This window comes from Nycticebus coucang, chromosome 1 (genome assembly GCF_027406575.1).
Source record: "Nycticebus coucang isolate mNycCou1 chromosome 1, mNycCou1.pri, whole genome shotgun sequence".
NCBI lineage: Eukaryota > Metazoa > Chordata > Mammalia > Primates > Lorisidae > Nycticebus > Nycticebus coucang.
This window is the reverse complement of record NC_069780.1, coordinates 142,682,991-142,704,065: the sequence shown is the minus strand read 5'-3', so window position 1 is coordinate 142,704,065 and position 21,075 is coordinate 142,682,991. Positions and strand designations below refer to the sequence as shown.

The following is a 21,075-nucleotide window of genomic DNA, read 5'->3' as shown; positions in this document are numbered from 1 at the left end:
TATGAAGGAGAAAATTCTGAAAGCAGCCAGACTTAAGAAAACCATAACCTACAAGGGGAAGAACATTAGAATGACTGCAGATCTCTCTGCTGAAACCTTTCAACCTAGAAGAGGGTGGTCATCGACTTTTAATCTCCTAAAACAAAATTCAGGATCCTGTATCCACCTAAACTGAGTTTCATTTATGATGGAGAAATTAAATTCTTTAATGACTTTCACACGTTGAAGAAATTTGCCATAACTAAACCAGATCTCCAGGATATTCTCAGACCTATCCTCCATAATGACCAGAATAATCCTCCACCACAAAAGTAAACTCACTCAGAAACTTTTGATCAAATTCCAACTTCCACAGTGGTGAAAGGATTAAAAATGTCCACTGGACTTTCAAAAAACTCAATACCCAAAATTCTACCCGGCTTATCAATAGTCAATTAATGTGAATGGCTTAAATTGTCCTCTAAAGAGGCACAGGTTGGTGACTGCATACAAAAACTCAGGCCAGATATCTTCTGCTTACAAGCATCTCATCTTACCTTAAATGATAAATATAGACTCAGGGTGAAGGGATGGTCATCTATATTCCAGGCAAATGGAAATCAGAAAAAAGCTGGTGTTGCAATTTTATTCTCAGATACAATAGGCTTTAAATTAACAAAAGTAAGGAAGGATAAGCATGGTCCCTTCATATTTGTTAAGGGTAATACTCAATATGATGAGATTTCAATTATTAATATTCATGCACCCAACCAGAATGCGCCTCAATTTATAAAAGAGACTCTAACAGGCATGAGCAATTTGATTTCCAGCAGCTCCATAATAGTTAGAGATTTTAACACTTCTTTGGCAGTGTTGGATAGATCCTCCAATAAGAAACTAAGCAAAGAAATTGTAGACTTAAATGTAAGCATTCAACATTTGGACGTAAAAGACATCTATAGAACATGCCATCCTAACACAAACTGAATACACATTCTTCTCATCAGCCCATGGAACATACTCTATAATCAATCACATCTTAGGTCACAAGTCTAACCTTAGCAATTTTACAAGAATAGAAATTATTCCTTGCATTTTCTCAGACCATCATGGAATAAATTTGAACTCATTAACAACAGGAATCTGCATACTCATACAAAAACATGGAAGCTAAATAACCTTACGCTGAATGATAACTGGGTCACAGACGAGATTAAGAAGGAAGTTACCAAATTTTTGGAACAAAACAATAATGAAGACACAAATTATCAGAACCTCTGGGATACTGCAAAGGCAGTCCTAAAAGGGAAATTTATAGCACTGCAAGCCTTCTTCAAGAGAACAGAAAGAGAGGAAGTTAACAACTTAATGGGATATCTCAAGCAACTGGAAAAGGAAGAACATTCCAATCCCAAACCCAGCAGAAGAAAAGAAATAACCACAACTAGAGCAGAAATAAATCAAATTGAAAACAAAAGGATTATACAACATTCAATAAATCAAAAAGTTGGTTTTTTGAAAAGGTCAATAAAATAGATAAACCTTTGGCTAACCTAACCAGGAAAAAAAGAATAAAATCTCTAATTTCATCAATCAGAAATCGCAAAGACAACATAACAACAGACTCCTTAGAAATTAAAAAAATCCTTAATGAATATTACAAGAAACTTTATTCTCAGAAATATGAAAATCTGAAGGAAATTGACCAATACTTGGAAGCATGCAACCTTCTAAACTTAGCCAGAATGAAGTGGAAATGTTGAACAGGCCTATTTAACTCCATTCAATACGATATTGGCTGTAGGTTTGCTGTAGATGGCCTCTATCAGTTTAAAAAATGTCCCTTCTATGCCAATTTTCTTAAGTGTAAGTATATATATAAAATTCAGCACATAAACAAACTAAAAAACAAAGACCACATGATTCTCTCAATTGATGCAGAAAAAGCTTTTGATAATATCCAGCATCCCTTCATGATCACAACACTTAAGAAAAAGCAATATACAATTTTAATGGAATCCCTATTAAAGATCCACTTTTATACTTTAAAGATCTTGAAAAAATAATACTTCATTTTATATGGAATCAGAAGAAACCTGAAATAGCCAAGACATTATTCAGAAATAAAAACAAAGCAGGAGAAATCACGCTACCAGACCTCAGACTATACTATAAATCGATAGTGATCAAAACAGCATGGTACTGGCACAAAAACAGAGAGGTAGATGTATGAAACAGTATAGAGAATCAAGAGATGAACCCAGCTACATCCCATTATTTGATTTTTGACAAGGCAATTAAAAACATTCAGTGAGGAAAATATTCCCCATTTTTTTTTTTTTTTTTTGTAGAGACAGAGTCTCACTGTACCGCCCTCAGGTAGAGTGCCGTGGCGTCACACGGCTCACAGCAACCTCTAACTCTTGGGCTTACGCGATTCTCTTGCCTCAGCCTCCCGAGCAGCTGGGACTACAGGCGCCTGCCACAATGCCCGGCTATTTTTTTGTTGCAGTTTGGCCGGGGCTGGGTTTGAACCCGCCACCCTCGGCATATGGGGCCGGCGCCCTACTCACTGAGCCACAGGCGCCGCCCAAAATATTCCCCATTTAACAAATGGTGCTGGGTAAACTGGCTGGCAACCTGTAGAAGACTGAAACTGGACCCACGCCTTTCACCATTAACTAAGATAGACTCTCACTGGATAAAACATTTAAACTTAAGACATGAAACTATAAAAATACTAGAAGAAAGTACAGGGGAAACTCTTGGAGGAATCAGCCTGGGTGAATATTTTATGAGGAGGATCCCCTGGGCAATTGAAGCAGCATCAAAAATACACTACTGGGACCTGATCAAACTAAAAAGCTTCTGCACAGCCAGGAACACAGTAAGTAAAGCAAGCAGACATTCCTGAGAATGGGAGAAGATATTTGTAGGTTATGTCTCTGACAAGGTTTAATAACCAGAATCCACAGAGAACTCAAACGTATAAGCAAGAAAAGAACAAGTGATACCATCTCAGGGTGGGAAAGGGACTTGAAGAGAAACTTCTCTGAAGAAGACAGGCACATGGCCTACAGACATATGAAAAAATGCTCAGCATCCAAAATCATCAGAGAAATGCAAATCAAAACTACTTTGAGATATCATCTAACTCCAGTAAGATTAGCCCACATCACAAAATCCCAAAACCAGAGATGTTGGTGTGGATGTGGAGAAAGGGACCACTTCTACACTGCTGGTGGGAATGCAAACTGATACATTCCTTTTGGAAAGATGTTTGGAGAACACTTAAAGAACTAAAAATAGACATGCCATTCGATCCTACAATTCCTCTACTAGGTATATATCCAAAAGACCAAAAATCACACTATAACGACGATATTTGTACCAGAATGTTTACTGCAGTCCAATTCATAATTCTAAGTCATGGAAGAAGCCCAAGTGCCCATCAACTCATGAATGGATCAATAAATTGTGGTATATGTACACCATGGAATATTATGCAGCCTTAAAGAAAGATGGAGACTTTACCTCTTTCTTATTTACATGGATGGAGCTGGAACATATTCTTCTTAGCAAAGTATTGCAAGAATGGAAGAAAACGTATCCAATGTATTCAGCCCTACTATGAAACTAATTTATAGCTTTCATATGAAAGTTGTAACACAATTATAGCCCAAGAATATGGGCCAAGGGGAAAGGAATGGGACGGGAGAGGAAGTGGGAGGATGGTGAAGGAAGGGTAATTGGTGGGACCACACCTATCATGCACCTTATAAGGGTACATGTGAAACTTACTAAATGTGGAATATAAATGTATTAACACAATAACTAAGAAAATGCCATAAAGGCTATGTTAACCAGTTTGATGCAAATATTTAAATTGTATATACAACTAGCACATTGTATTCCATGACTGCATTAATGTACACAGCTATGATTTAATAAAAAAAATTTTTTTAAAATGCAAAGATTGTTAGACACAATAAGAAATCAAGATCAAACTACACATGGTCTACAAGGAACATATTTTAAATGTAGATGCACACACTTGTCAAAAATGGATGGATGATGCCTGTAGTCCCAGCTACTTGGGAGGCTGAGGCAAGAGAATCGCCTTAGGCCCAGGAGTTGGAGGTTGCTGTGAGCCGTGTGACGCCACGGCACTCTACCCAAGGGCGGTACAGTGAGACTCTGTCTCTACAAAAAAAAAAAAAAAAAAAAAAAAAAATGGATGGATGAGAAAATATTTACTGTGCACACAGTGATCACAGGTCAGCAGGAGTAGCAAGATTGGTCAGACAAAATAGACTTGGCTCAAAAAATCTAATCAGAAATAAAGTGGACCATATATAATAATGAAATGCTCAATATATCAGAAAACATAGCAATTATAAATGTCTATGCACTTAACAACAAAGTAACAAAGTAAATGAAGCAAAATGTCAGATTTTACAAATTAATGTGAGAAATAAACAAATCCACATTTCTGATTGGAGATTTCAAAATGATTCTTTCAGGCTTGGCACCCGTAGCACAGTGGTTATGGTGCCAGCCAAATACCCTGAGGCTGACGGACTTGAACCGGTCTGGGCCAGCTCGACAACTATGACAACTACAACAAAAAAATAGCCAGGCGTTGTGGCAGATGCCTGTAGTCCCAGCTACTTGGGAGGCTTAGGCAAGAGAATCCCTGAAGCCAAAGTGTTGGAGGTTGCTGTGAGCTGGATGCCACGGCACTCTACCAAGGGCAACATATAGTGAGACTCTGTCTAAGAAAAAAAAAAAAAAAAAGAAGATTCTTTCAGTTAATTGCTGAAACAAGAAGGCAGCAAATAAGTAAGGATATAGAAGACTTTAAAAAAACTATCCAACCAATTTAATCTAATGGACATGTATAAAATACTTAACTCAATAACATCAGAATATAAATTCTTTTTAAGTGCACATGTGCTGCGCTATAAAATAAAACTCAAGAAAAAACCCTAAAACCATACAAAGTATGTTCTCTACACATAATGGAAATAAACAAGACATGGAAACAGAAAAATATAAGGAAAACAATACAACCTTTAGAAATTAAACAATACTTTCTAAGCCAGAGGTCACAAAGTAAACAAGAAAATAATTTAAACTGTGTAGTAATGAAAATAGAATATATTAAATATGTTTCATGAAGTGATAGAATGCTTAGAGGGAAACTGTAGTGAAAAATGTTTACTTTATAGTAGAAGATTTAAAAATCAATAATCTAAGTTTCTGTTTTGAGAAACTAGAAAAATAAGAACAAATTAAATATAAAATGAATAGGAAAGAAATTAGCAAAAGAGCAGGAATTAGTGTAATAGAAAATGGATAAACAATAAAAAGAATCATTTAAACTGCAAGGTTGTTCCTTGAAAAGATGAATGAAATTAAAAAAAAATCTTATTAGGATGATCAAAAAAAAAAAGAAAAGAAAAAAAGAAGATGCAAATTATCAATATTGGGACCCCTGTTTGCCTTTTGGGTCAGTCACAGCATCTGCAGTCATCAGAATCAGACTGGGCAGGACTGAGTCACAGTTCCCCAGGGCTCAGAGAAGGGAAGAGGATTCTTTGGCCCAGCCTAGCTGGAAGACCCTGAGGAGGGAGAGGCCGTAACTCAGAGGCTCCCTTTCCTTAAGTCATCTTTCTTTTCAACTACTCAGAGGTAGGGAGGTGGTCTCCAAGGGGAGCTCTGCCCAGGGGCTAGTCTAGGGAGTAGGAGCAGTCCCTGGCAGGCTTCCCTGAGGTTAGCTCTTGTCCTCTGGAGGGACTCTAGAATAACAGACCTCATGGACACAGATTCATAAATGCTTAACAAAATATTAGAAAATCAATTGTGGCAATATATAAGAATAATACATAAATACAAAGTGGTTTGTACCGCAAGAATACTAGATGAATTTAACACTTGAAAACCAATTACTGGATTTACTATAGTAATAGGGAAAAGGAGGGAAAATCCACCTCATTGTGTCAACAGGTTTGGAAAACTTCATCATGCATTCATGAATAAAACTCCTAGAAAACTGGAACTAGAGGTAACACCCTCAACAAACAAAGGGCCATATGCATAAATCTTTCAGTTAACGTCATATTTAAAAAGGCTTGGCACCTGTAGCTCAGTGGCTAAAACGCCGGCCACATACACCAGGTTCGGACCCCACCCTGGCCTGCCAAACAACGACAACTACAACAACAACAACAAAAAATAGCCGGGCCTTGTGGCAGGTGCCTGTAGTCCCAGCTACTTGGGAGGCTGAGGCAAGAGAATCGCTTAAGCCCAAGAGTTTGAGGTTGCGGTGAGCTGTGATGCCAACAGCAGTCTACTGAGGGCAAGATAGTGAGACTCTGTCTTAATAAATAAATAAATATAAAAGAAAATAAATTAAAATAAAATAGAAAGAATGTTTTTTCCTTAAGATCAGTAACAGTACAAGGATGTCTAGTCTCCTCACTTCTGTTCAACATTATACCTAAAGTCCTGAATACTATCATGTTAAGGCAAGAAAAAAAGGTGTGGTATTTAGAAGGATATAATTTAAAAGATTTTATAATAAAATAGATTTGAAAAAATAAAATAATTAACCTGGCAAATAGTAAGCTATAAATTACTAATTATTCTGTTTAACATTTTATATTTATGTGGCCCTATAAAACTTGGAACTTCCTTCGTTTTAGCATGAAACTGGGCTGTTTTTATGCATTAATTTTTTAAATCTAGCAAAATAACTTACCAATATAGTTCTTTGACATGGCCACTTCTCTGACTTCAATGTGAACAGACCCTCTTGGTATCTGCACCACTTCCATGTAGCCTGGAACACAGAAGATAACCAGTATTAAGTATCCTCAGTCATAAACACAAGCGTATAGTAACCATTCAGTAATAACAGTGCCCTTATTAAGCCTCAACATGTATAATACTGTTTTATTTTTTTCCCTCAATACGTGCCCCTCACATCAATGCTCTTTGGGAATTCACACCTTATGATGTGTCCCAAGGGGGGTTTTGTTTTGGTATGTTCTGTTGTCCCACATAAACACAGCTTACTCCTTTAGGATGTGACTGTTTAAAGAAACATGGCTAAATGAAGTCAAAAAGAGAGAGCATAACATTTTCTAAAAATACCTTACATGAAACTACATTTAATACTTAAAAGACTGCAAGCAATTTGGGAAAAACACATTGCCTAAATAAATCTAAAAATTAGAGGGAGGAGGAAACTGTTTTGGCTATTCCAAGTATACCAGAGGTGTGAGGAAGAGTTCTCTCTACACACTCACCTCCTCTGGGCAACGAATCATTGAAGAACCCTTCAATGGCATCACATGTACTTCCATCCCCTCCACAGACTCGACATCTATCTTCCCTAGCATCAGATCCTAAAATATTATCGCAACCTACATGCTGAAAACAGAAAAATATTCATTGTGTCAACAAGAGAATTTCTTGGAACCAAAACTAATCAAGTACATACAACTTACTTACTTACTTGTTTTCCTAGTAAAGGAAATCAAAATAAGAAATACTTTCCTCTTTCCACTTTATCTTCACTCTCCAATTAAATTCCAGCTGATGTTTTTCAACATGCAAATTTAAAGAAAAAAATTCTGATTCTCCAGGAATGTATGTCTGTGTTTCTAACATAGGTCTCATCTTCCTTTATTGATATCATGCTTTAATTCTTACATTATTATAATTGATTAGTAATAGGGTCTTACCTATACCCTCAATTAAGAAATTTAACTACAAAGAAAAATGGCATATGGTTCCACACACTGACTAAGAAACATGACTAAATGAAGTCAAATAGAGAGAAAAACCACTGGCTCTTTCTGGATATCCAATTGCTAGTATCAAAGATTATTTGTAGAATTCATACCTGGATAGATCTTTCGAAATGAAGAACTATTTCCACTAGCTGAATAAAATTGCCATAAACAAAAAGGAAATGGAAGCATGCAATTTAAGAAGCTAAAATTCCTCCTTTCAATTTTGCATTTAATCATAAAAATGTGGATTTTCAATATATGTTTGATACATACTTTGGCATGTAAGTATGCAGATTGGACCATTAGCTATTGATTCTAAGCATGTAATCCCTGAATAAAAACTATACCTGAGTCTTCTCTTTAAACTTGTGAAACAAAACCAAAGTAAAAATAGTTATGACAATAGTGAGTTTTGTGGCCTTTCTTATTATAAGATTCATATAAGGAAAATAGCATGGATATGCTCCTACAATTTCTAAATAGTCTGATTAATTCCATAAAGTAAATGTTTTAATAAGATAAAGACTATCACTCTAATGAAAACCACTGTAAATGCTTCAAAGGAAGATAAAATAGGAGGAATATAGCTATTTCATACTTTGAGTAAGAATTCTGTTATGAAATATATCAAATAATTTTCCAATGAGAACATATGGTAGCCATATAAATAAGAGCTGAATCCTTACTCCCTCTTTTTCTATCATCTTGTTTGTAAACAAAAGAAAAATGGAAATTAAAGTCCAAAATTTTTTCCTGCCTCTGGCAGTCACTATAAACATGACTATAATACCAGAATAAATCACATTCATGGTGCTTGAATCTGAATGGGTCAATCCACCTTTAACTACATATATTGTCATCCTTAGTGAAAACTGAATTTCTCTAAAATGTGGCTCTCTTTTTAAAAAAATTAATTAGGAGTATTAATTAGGAGTACTATTAAGAAAAAGACAAGTCTCATAAATTTCAACAAAAAGGAGTAAAGTTTGAGCAACCTTGCATTCTCCATTGATACATATATCCAGTGAATCTGCATTGCACTGGGTCCCATCAATCACTGCAGGGGCACGTTCAGTGTAGAAATTGTAACCTTCAGCCAGGCAGTTTAATGCACAAGGCTTTACCCCACCTGGATAAATATAGCAGAAGAGAAATAATTGGAGTGGTTCTCCTAGTGAACAGTAATTTAGTATTTTCTACAGAAAATTTATAATTTATAATGTATACAGACATCATTTCCCAATTGTACATCTAGATGTGTAAGTTTCTTTCCACTTTTTCTAAAATTTCACAAATTAAAAGAGGACCTGCTCAGTCAGTGGCTTTAAGGTTTAAAATTTTCACATATTTCCACTGTATGTTTATAATATATGTATGTATTTATTTATTTATTTTTGAAATAGAGTCTCACTTTGTTGCCCTGGGTAGGATGCTGTAGTATCATAGCTCACAGCAACCTCAAACTCTTGGACTCAAGCAATTCTGTTGCCTCAGCCTCCCGAGTAGCTGGGACCACTGGCACCTGCCATAATGCCTAGCTAGTTTTTGTAGAGAGGGGATCTTGCTCTTGCTCAGGCTGGTCTCAATTCCTGAGCTCAAGTAATCTGCCCGCCTCAGCTCCCAGAATGCTAGGAGTACAGGCATGAGCCGCCATGCCTGGCCTTTGTAATATATTTCAGATCAAAAGGGATCACAGTGGAGGTAAAAATGAACGTTTAAAAAATGAACGAGAGAAATACATTTTTAATATACTAAAGAAATAAGGCTTAAGGACACTTGAAATAATAATCTTGCATAGCAAAGAGGAATTTCTACTAAATATATTACTGAAGCTGATAAAAAAACTCTGCTACATCAAGCAAAAACACAGTAAATTATAAAATAAAACTAAATTTATAACTTCCTTAAACATATTTTCTTTGAGCTTGGGCATGGAGAGAAATTCTTATAAAACTAGCAAATCAAAAATGAAATTAATTACAGTATTAAATTTGAATTCTTGTGAGATTAATAAATTAAAGATAAATATTAAATATAGTATTACATTTGAATAATTAAAACAATACCTAATTTCATTTGTGAACAAAAAATAAGTTGGTCATCTTCATTTTGTAAGTTGAAGTCAAAATAGGCATAAACAATACCAATTTTTAAAAACAGTACATATCATAACTATAGTATATTAAAAAATCACTAAATGTGGATTTATTATATTAAACACAGCACATAAAAAGCTACTAACTGTAAATGTGTAATGACTGATTGAAGTTATGACTTAAAATACATCATTGCTTTGAACCTTTATCTCATGAAGTTTAAAATACTTTCGCCTTGTCTAATTAAACTGATAAAATTTCTCTTTGAAATAAAGAAGACTACTTCTAATAAAGAAAATAAGGCAAAGAGATGAAATGACATGCCTAGCTCTCAGTGAAGTTCTTAGAAATTAGATTTATGCAGGTTGAAGGTATGTGAAAGAGGAGAACAGACTGAGTGGTGGAATCTATGAAAATTAGAGAGAGAGAATATTCCCTTAAGGGAGACAACAGTTGCAGTTAAATGGCATCATGCAAGAAGATGGCCCACTCTTGTCAGACATTCTGTTTTGTAAGAGAAGATAAAAACCTAAGTTTTTTCAATGTAAATTCTTCTGATTTTTAAGTGTTGACATCTGATTCAAAGTTTTCAAAAATATTGTGGATGTTAAAATATGTATGTAGGTAAAAACTGTTCCCTGAGCTGCCAGCTTACAACCTCTGGCCTGAGTCTGTGTTTTTTCCACTCTCTAAGTTATAGGCTATAGAGCTTCTATATAACTAAGAATGTTATTTTTATGCTTAAGTTAATGATAAATTTTGCTATACTGGCACAGAAATGACAAGTAATAAAATAATTTCTCCCTGAACTGATAATCGAACTATTTATATTTACTTTTATGAAATTCTCATGAATAACACTACTACAAACTTTCATGAATTTTACTGGGATTTTTTTTATTACTACCCAGTATATAGTTCTATTCTCATTTTTTATTGTAATGCCTTGGAATTTAATACAGAATTTTATGTATTAGGCTTTAAAAAGAAAACTTGAATCTTCTGTTTATTTGATTTTAACATAAATCATGTAAGGAAATATTTGATAGGCAGGACATATAAATACTATAGCTGTATTCCTTAGTCAACTACACTGTGTAATAAAAATGTGAATTTTTATTGACATTTCTTCTTTGTTTACTGCTGAAGATGTGTTCAGTTGTCCTGCTACTATGAGCTTTCATAAGAGGTTACCACTTGAGTGACCATCAGCAAGATGGTGGATAAGGAGCTTTCTACTGTCATCTCACTGCAGAAGCACTGATTTTGACAACCACATACAGACAAGAAGAATACCTTTGTGGGAGTCCAGGAGTCCAGTAGAGAAGTTCCAGTACACCATTGGAGAGAAAAAAAAAATCCAAGAACAGACACATGAAGAAGTTTCACTTTACCTGCATCACTTCTCCCTCAAGGCAGTACAGCTCAGTGAAAAGAGAAACCACTTTAATCCATGATTTCTTCCACAGGGGAAAGTGAGAGCATAGATAGTGAGCATTGGGCTCTCCTAGCAGTGTGGAACAATGCCCAAGAGGCCTATTTCTCTCTTGCCTAATTCAGAATACTGAAGTGACTGGCATAGCTGCATGCTTGGTAGAGGCTGGGATCACAGAAGAGCAGCCAGAGACTCAACTAACCACTCTGCAAACTCCATTGAGAAGCCCGCCCATGAACCACCACTTGAGATGTTCTGTCTATTGGCAGCCCCCCAACTAGCTCCTGGGCACCATAAAAACTCTGTGTGCCTCACCTCCCCAAACAACTCCCCCAAGAACAGACGAAGCATGTTCTTGTGGATGGTAAGTGCAAGCATTTCATGCAGACAACCAGCTTAATTTTGCAGAATGGAGAAGGCAATTTGAACATTTGGGGGCACCAGCCTAAGGAAAGCAAATAGGAGGCTCCCAGAATGTGGTTCAGTTTTGAAGTAGGGCATACAATCTTAAGAATCTGACCTTCTGCCCCCCTGAGACAAGAGGTGTCTCAATCTATAGAGAAGGTCTGAGAGAGTCTCAGAATCCCTAGCTGGGTTATTTGGTGAAGATGTTTCTCTCAGGGAGTCAATCAATAAAACTAGAGAAGATAACTGTTTCTCCAAACTCAAAGATAGCAAAACAAGACTTCAAACAATAAGGACAAAAAAATCAAGAAAACATAACACCACCAAAAGAACACAATAATATTCAAAGACTAACCCCAAAGAAATACAGATCTATGAAAATAATTCAAAATAATTGTTTTAAGGAAGTTGAGGGAGCTATCAGAGAACACAGATAGGCAACTCAATGAAATCAGAAAAACAATACATGAACAAAAAAATCCTTTTTTGAAAAAATGGAGAAATTCTGAAGCTGAAGAATATAATAAATGAAATGAAAATGCAATAGAGAACAATAGTAACTTGATCAGCAGAAGAAATAATCTATGAATGTGAAAAACAGTCATTTTAAAACATCCAGAGAGGGGAAAAAGAATTAAAAAAAAAGAAAATGAATGAAGAAAGCTCATAGGATTTATGGGAAACTACCAAGAGAGCTAAAATACAACATCATGGGAATCTCTGATGGAAAAGATAATGAAAGGGAAATAAGGCTTAGGTAAAGAAATCATGGCTAACATTTCCCAAATCTGGAGAGAAATATGGTCATCCAAGTATATAAAGTTCAAAGGTCTCCAATCAGTTTCAACCCAAAGAAGATTTCATATACTATAATCAAATTTCAAAAATCAAAGACAAAGAATTTCAAAAGCAAGTGAAGAGAGGTTCATCACATAGAAAGGAATTCCATAGGTCTATTAGCAGATTTCTCAGCAGAAACCTTGCAGGTCAGGAGAGAGTGAGATGATATATTCCAAGTGCTGAAAGAAAAAAAAAACCAAAAAACTGCCAACCAAGAATACTTTACCTGGCAGAGTTGTCCTTCAGAATTGAAGGAGAGAGAAAGACTTTCCCAGACAAACAAAAGCTGAGGGAGTTCATCACCACTAGACCTGTCATACAAGAAATGCTAAAGGTAGTTCTTCAAGCTGAAACGAAAGGATGCTAATTAGTAACATGAAAATATATGATAGTATAAAACTCACTGGTAAAGGTAAGTAATATAGCAAATTCAGAACACTCTAATACTGCCACAAAGGTGTGTAAGTCACTTACAACACTAGTATAAAAGCTAAAAGACAAAAATATTAAAAATTACTGGAGCTACACTAATTTGTGAATGGATACACAATATAAAAAAGTATAAATTATAACATAAAATAGGGGATATTAGAAGTGTAGAATGTTTGTATATGTTAGAAGTTAAGTTACCAACAGCTTAAAAAATGACTTATAACTATTAATATAAGATGTTTCATATAAGGCTTATGGTAACCACAAAGGAGAAACCTTTAGTACATACACAAAAGAGAAGAGAAAGAAATAAAAGCATACTACTACAGAAAAATCATTCAATCACAAATGAAGATAGAAAAAAAATGAACAAAAAAAATCTACCGAAGAGCCAAAAACAATTAAAAAATAGCAATAGTAGTCCTTACCTAACAATAATTATCTAAAATTATTATTTTTTATTTTTATTTTTTGTAGAGACAGAGTCTCATTTTATGACCCCCAGTAGAGTGCCATGGCGTCCCACAGCTCACAGCAACCTCCAACTCCTGGGCTTAGGTGATTCTCTTGCCTCAGCCTCCCAAGTAGCTGGGACCACAGGCGTCCGCCACAACACCCGGCTATTTTTGTTATTGTTGTTGTAGTTTGGCCGGGGCCAAGTTCGAACCTACCACCCTTGGTATATGGGGCTGGCGCCCCACTGACTGAGCCACAGGCGCCACCCAAATAATTATCTAAAATGTTAATGGATTAAATTTCCTAATGAAAACACACAGAATGGCTAAATGGATAAAAAGCAAGACCAAACTATACATTGCCTTGTAGTAAGTCAATTCATATTTAAGGACACAGAAGACTAAAAGCAAAGGGATAGAAAGGGATATTTTATGCAAAAGAGAGAAAGAGGAGCTATACTTATATTAGACAAAATAGAGTATAATTCAAAACGAGTAACAAGACAAAGAAGGTCATTATACAATGAGAAAGGGATAATTTCATCAACTGATTATAATTTACAGTTGTAAATATTGTATGTATGCACACAACACTGGAGCATCTAAATATATAGAGAAATTATGAAGAAATGCTGAGAGAACAAGACAGCAATATAATAGTAGAGGACTTTCATAGCCTACTTGCAGGCTATGAAACAATGAGTAGATCATCCAGACAGAAAATCAATAAGGAAACAGTGGACAATACTTTAGAGTAAATGGACCTAAAAGACAAACAGAACATTCCATCCAAAAGCATCAAAATATACTTTCTTAAGCACACATGGAAAATTCTCCAGGATACATCACGTTAGGCCACAAAACAAGTCTTCCAAATTTAATTGAAATCATATCAAGCATTTTTCTTGTCCACAGTGGTATGAAAGTCAGTACCAGAAGGAAAACTGGAAAATTCACAAATATAAGAAAATTAAACAACATGGTCCTAAATAATGAACAGGTCAATGGATAAATCAAAAGGTAATTAAAAAGATCTTAAGTTGAAACACATTTTTTTTTAGTTAAGTATTACAAGAATGGAGAAGCAAGAATCCAATGTACTCAATACCAACATGAAGCCAGTAGTATGATCTAATACATATCCACGTAAGAGAAAAACTCAAGTCAATTCAAGACAGGGGACCAAGGGAGCAGGGAGAGGGGACAAGGGAGGAGGATGGGTGTGCTCCCACTTAATGGCATTAGGGTATATGGCACAACTCTTGGGGGTGGGACACAATTATAAGAGGGACTTTACTTAACAAACGCAAACATTGTAACCTAATTTTTTGTACCCTCAATTAACCTGAAAATAAAAAGAAGTATCATAAGAATGGGGGGAAAAATTTTAAGATAAGTAAAAAGAGTAACACAACATCCCAAAATTTATGGAATGCTGCTGAAACACTTCTCTTACAGGGAAGTTTTATAGTGATGAACATCTACATTAAAAAAAAATATTTCTAATATACAACATAATTTTCCATCTGAGAGAACTAGATGAAGAACAAACTCCAAAATTAATAGAAGAAAGAAAATAAATATCAGAGCACAAATATATAAAATAGATTTGTTCAGAAAAATATAGACAAGATCAACAAAACTGAGAGCTGTTTTTTTAAAAGGTAAACAAAATTGATAAATATTTAGCTAGATTAGAGAAAAAAAGAGAAAAGACTCAAAGTCAGAAATGAAAGAGGAGACATTAAAATTGACACCACAGAAATACAACTGATCATAAGAAACTGCTATGAACACTGACATAGCAACCAATAGCCCTGAAGATAAAAGTTCTAGAAACATATAACATACCAAGACTAAGTCATGAAAAATAGAAAATGTGAACATACCATATAACAATTAAGAAGATTCAATCATTAATTAAAAATCTCTCAACAAATAAAAGCCTATGGCCTGATAGTATCATTGATGAATTATACCAAAATAATACCAATCTTTGTTACACTCTTTAAAAAAATTATGAAGGAGAAAATACTTCCAAATTCATTTTAGGAGGCCAGCATTACATTGATCACCAAGCCAGCCAGACAAAGACATTAATAGAAAAGAAAATTACAGATCAATATCTCTGATGAACATAGATGCAAAAATTCTCAATAAAACATAAACATAACTGAATTAAACAACACATTAAAAGTTCATTCACCAAGATCAAGCAGGATTTATCATGAGAATGCAAGGATACATTAGCAAATCATATATGTGATATAATACAGTAACAGAACGAAGGACAAAACCCAAATGACTTAAACATAAGAACTGAAACTGTAAAACTACAAGAAAACATAGGGGAAAAGATCTTGGACATTGTTATTATCAATGATTCTTTTGAATATGATACCAAAAGCACAGATGACAAATACCAAGATAAACAAGTGGGACTACATCAAACTAAAAAGTTTCTGCAGAGCAAGGAAACAAGCAGCAAAATGAAAGTCAACCCACAGAATGGGAGAAAATATTTGCAAACCACATATCTGATAAAGGGTCAATATACAAAGCATATAAGGAACCCATTAAAATAAACTAATTAGAAATAGACAAAGAACATGAACATTTTTCTAACCATCAAGGAAATGCAAATCAAAACCATAATGAGATTATCACCTCACACATGTTAGGGTGTCTATTATCAAAAAGTCAAAAGATAACAGGTATTGGCAAGAATATAGGGAAAAGGAAACCCATATATATTGTTGGTAGAAATGTACATTGGTACCGCCATTACAGAAAACAATATGAAGTCTCTTACAAAGGTTAAAAATAGAATGACCATATGAGCCTATAATCTCACATCAGGGTATATATCTGAAGGAAATAAAATCACTATCACGAAGAGATATCCAGACTCCCATGTTCACCGCAGCATTATCCACAAAATGCAGGATATAAAAACACCCAGTGCCTGTTAACATATAAATGGATAAAAAAAATTGTAGTGCAATATTACTCAGACTTTAAAATGAAAAAAAGTCTGTCATCTCAGACAACATGGATCAAACTCGCAAATAATGTGCTAAGTGAAAAAAGCCAGAAAAGACAAATACTGCATAACCTCACTTATGTATAGATACTGAAAAAAAAAAATTGATCTCATAGAAAAAAAGAGAAGCTGGTTATCAGAGGTTGGATCACATAGGGGAATAGGGAGATGGTGAAAAGATACAAATGTTCTGAGAACTAAGTTCTGGGGATCTAATATATGTATTATAGTTAATAATAATGTATTATGTACTTGAAATTTGCTAAGAAAACAGACCTGAAGTATTCGTATCACATATACACAAGTAACTACGTAAGTTACTGGTCAATTAAGCTTGATTATAGTAATTATTTAACAAGGTACCATATTTTGCCATGTATAATGTGCACCTTTTACCCAAATTTTTGAGGGAAAAATATGTAGTATGGCTTAAGAGTACAGAGCCTAGTGGGCCACCTAGGGCTGCTAAACCCTCCCACCCTGGCCCCTGCATTTAAATTATACATGAATACCAAAAGATATCTACAAAACCTCAAATATTTGGAAATTAAAACAACACAGTTCTAAGTAACTCATAAGTTAAATCACAATGTAAATAAAATATTTTGAACCAAAAGAAATGAAAATACAACATAAATTTTGGGAATAAAAAATGCAAGATGAACTGGCAATAAATAAGAAAGTAATAAATATAAGACCAAAAATTAAAAATTAGAAAAAGGACAAATTATGAAGAACCAGTAAGTGGTTTTTTGAAAAGATTAATAAAATTGATAAACCCCAAGGAAACTGATCAAGAAAAACAAAGAAAATGCAAACTGTCAATATCAGAAATAAAAAAGCATACATCACTACATACTTTATAAATACTAAAAAAGGTAATAAAATAATGCTATGATCAATATTACTTCAATAAATTGGACAACATGGATGTAATATAAATTTCTTTTTCTTCAGACAGAGTCTCACTCTGTTGCCCCAAGATAGAGTGCCTAGGTGTCATAGTTCACAGCAAACTCCAACTCTTAGACTCAAGCAATCTTCTTGCCTCAGCCTCCCAAGTAGCTAGGACTACAGGTACCTGCCAAATGCCCAGCTATTTTAGAGACAGGGTCTCGCTGTACCTCAGGCTGGTCTTGAACTCCTAATTTCAGGCAATCCACCTGCCTTGGCCCCCCCAGAGTGCTAGGATTATAGGCATGAGCCACCATGCCTGGCAAACATAAATTTCTTAAAGATGCAAAATCAAAAACTGAGACAGAAGAATTTTTTTTAAAGTCTGAATACCCTTTTATGTTCTAAAAGAGTCGAATGTTTAAGGCAAAATAATTTCACAGAGAAAATACCAAGCCTGGGTGGTTTTACTAGTGAAAGATATTCTAAGGAAGAAATAATATCACTGCTAAAACCCTTTCAAAATAAGTAGGGATTCTACTTTGGAAAACCAGAGTACCAATAAGACCCAAACTTGCCTAAAACATCACACACAAAAAAAAAATTTACAAATCAGCATCTTTTCTGAACATAGGTGCAATATACTTAATAAAACATAAGCAATTAAATCCAATGACCTAAAAATAATATATCATCACATTAGGTTTATCCTGGGAACATAAGGTGAGTTTGAGATTGTAAAATCTATGAAATCATTCAGCACGTTAACATAACAAAGAAGAAAAAATACAATCAATACATGTACAAATAAAAGGCATCAAGATTGAAACATATACTAGAGAAAACAATTGGCAATGAAATTTTAAAAGATTTTATTAGTGATAGTGTCAAAAATATAAATTGCTCAGGAATAGATTTAATAAAAGATGTGAGAACCTTCCACATAAAACTACAAAATATAGCTGAGAGAAATTAAAGAAGACACAAATAAATGGAGAGATATACCATGTTCATAAACTGGAAAATTCAATATTATTAGTATCTCAGTTCTCCCTCGACTGAGCTATGGATTCAACATAGTAGCCAATTCATAAGCCCCACAGGTTTTTCTGTAGACATTAACAACTGATTCAAAATTTATATGGAAATGCAAAGCAGTTAGAACATATGAAGAACTCTTGAAGAAAAGATCAAAGTTGCTGGAACTTACACCACAACCTGTGTTCAAGACTATACTATAAAGTTACATTAGTCAAATCAGTGTGGTACTGGAATAGGATTGAAAACTTGATCCATGAAACAAAATAGAAATTCTATAGGTATGCTACAAATACACACCATACTAATAATTAGTTTGAGATAGATAATAGATTTAAATGTAAGAATTTTAAAAGAAAACACAAGAAAATATCTTCTTGAATTGAGATAGGAAAATATTTCTTAGATAGGACCAGAACATAATAACCATACAGAAAAATTATTTAAAAATTAGAATAAAAACTGAAAGATTTAAAATGCATGAACCCAAAAAACACCATTAAAAAATTAATAGGAAAGCCACAGAATGTGACAAAATATCTATAAATCTTATCTGATAAATGACTACCACTTGGGAAGATTAACCCAATTAAAAAATAGGCAAAAGATTTGAACAGACAGTACAAAAGGAGATAATAGAAATGGCCAATAAGTACATAAAAATATGTTTAACATAATCAATCATCCAGAAAATGAAAACTTGAAACTTCATTGATAGATCAGCCTGATCAAGAGGGAGACCACATATCTACTAAAAATATGAAAATTAGCCAGGCGTTGTAGTGGATGCCTGTAGTCCCTGCAACTTGGGAGGCTGAGGTAGGAGGATTACTTGAACTCAGGAGTTTGAGGTTCCTGTGGGCTAGGCTAACACCACAGCAATCTAGCCTGGGCAACAGAATGAGATTCTCTCTCAAAAAAAAAAAAAGTTAAAGAAATGTCACTGAGACACCACTCTACTCTCACCAGGCAACTAAAAATACCAAGTGTTAGCAAGGATGTTCAGCAAATATTAATAGAACCCTCACATATTGTTGGTGAGAGTATAATATGGTATAATCACTTTGGAAAAACATCTGGCAGTTTCTTTTAAAACTAAATTTACACTGACCCTGTTGCTCAGCTATTCTATTCCTAAGTATTTACCCAAGTTAAATGAAAACAAATGCTCACAAAAAGATTGTACACAAATGTTCATAGCAGGTTATTCATAACAGCTAAAACCTAAAACAACCCTTGTGTCCATCAATAGCAGAATAGAAAAACAAACTGGTTACTATAGTGGAATACTGCTCAGTAATAAAAAGGAATGAACTTTTTTTTTTAAGAGACAGAGTCTGGCTATATTGCCCAGGCTGGAGTGTTGTGGCTATTCACAGGCACCATCCTCCTCCTGACCAGCAAGGGATTTTTGGACCTGCTCTGTGACCTGGGCAGGTCTACCCCTCTTAAGGCAACCTACTGGTTCCTCCCTCTTGGGAGGACACCATATCGATGCCCAACTTAGTGCCAACACTCAATCAGCATAGCACACCATAGTCCATAACTCCTGGACTCAAGCAATCTACCTCATCCTCTCATATAGCTGAGACTACAGGCACGTGCCCCTGCACCCAGAATCACCCACTTCTACATACATACAACAATATGGATGAATCTTAAAAAAAAACCTCAAGCTTAAAGAAGACTTACACAACCGAGCATATATAGTATAATTTTATTTATATGAAGTTCTGGAATGGCAAAACTAAACTATGGTGAGGAAAAAAAATTACAACAATGGTTGCCTCTTGGGAGGAATAGGTAGAGGAAGCTAATCACTGCAAAGGACTCTAAAGACTATCATGGACTAAATGTTTGTGTTCTCCCAAAATTCATATGTTGAAATCCTAACTCCCAATGTGAAGGTGGGCTTTTAGAAGGTGATGGGACCACCCTTATGAATGGGATAAGTGCCCTTATAAAAGGGACCCCAGAGAGCTCCTTCCTCTTTCTGCCTTAAAAGGATACGAGAAAGTGGAAGTTTGCAACCTAGAAGGGAGCCGTCACCAGAATCTAACCATGAAGCATCCTTGTCTCAGATTTTTAGACTCCAGAACTGTGAGAAATAAATTTCTAGTTTTTAAGACCTGCAGTTTATGATAATTTGTTAAAGCAGTCTGAACTGCCTAAGACAATGACTATGAGAATTTGGAGCAAATGATAATGTTCTGTCTCAATAGGGTTATGCATTTCTCTAAAGGAAAAAGTAAACAAATAATTGAACTGTGGTTAATTTACACATGCTAAAGTATTTAGAGGAATGTATACATGTATTGATGACTGAAATTTACTTTGAAATATGTAAAAAATAAGATTAATAAATAGAAAGATGAATGGACATGTATAAAGAAAATAGAGTAAATGTTAATGGTAGAATCTTGGTGGTGAATATACAGCCATCACTGTAAAACTCTTTTAATATTGTTCTACCAGATTTTTTTTTTTCAGACAGAGTCTCACTATGTTGCCCTTGGTAGAGTGCCATGGCATCACAGCAAATAGCAACCTTAAACTCTTGGGCTTAGGCGAGTCTCTTGCCTCAGCCTCCCAAGTAGCTGGAACTACAAGTGCCCACCACAATGCCAGGCTATTTTTTTGTTGCAGCTGTCGTTGT

General features: G+C 34.8%; 1 protein-coding gene across 1 annotated transcript in view; it reads right to left on the bottom strand.

Moving 5' to 3' along the window:
• Positions 1 to 21,075, bottom strand: part of ADAMTS6 (ADAM metallopeptidase with thrombospondin type 1 motif 6) — a 410,832-nt gene that overhangs the window by 70,080 nt on the left and 319,677 nt on the right. The window contains exons 16-18 of the mRNA XM_053589876.1: positions 8,777 to 8,910; positions 7,293 to 7,416; positions 6,743 to 6,823 (exon numbers count right to left, since the gene is read on the bottom strand). Of these exons, the coding sequence (XP_053445851.1) occupies positions 6,743 to 6,823; positions 7,293 to 7,416; positions 8,777 to 8,910 (339 nt within the window). The remainder of the gene's footprint in view (positions 1 to 6,742; positions 6,824 to 7,292; positions 7,417 to 8,776; positions 8,911 to 21,075) is intronic.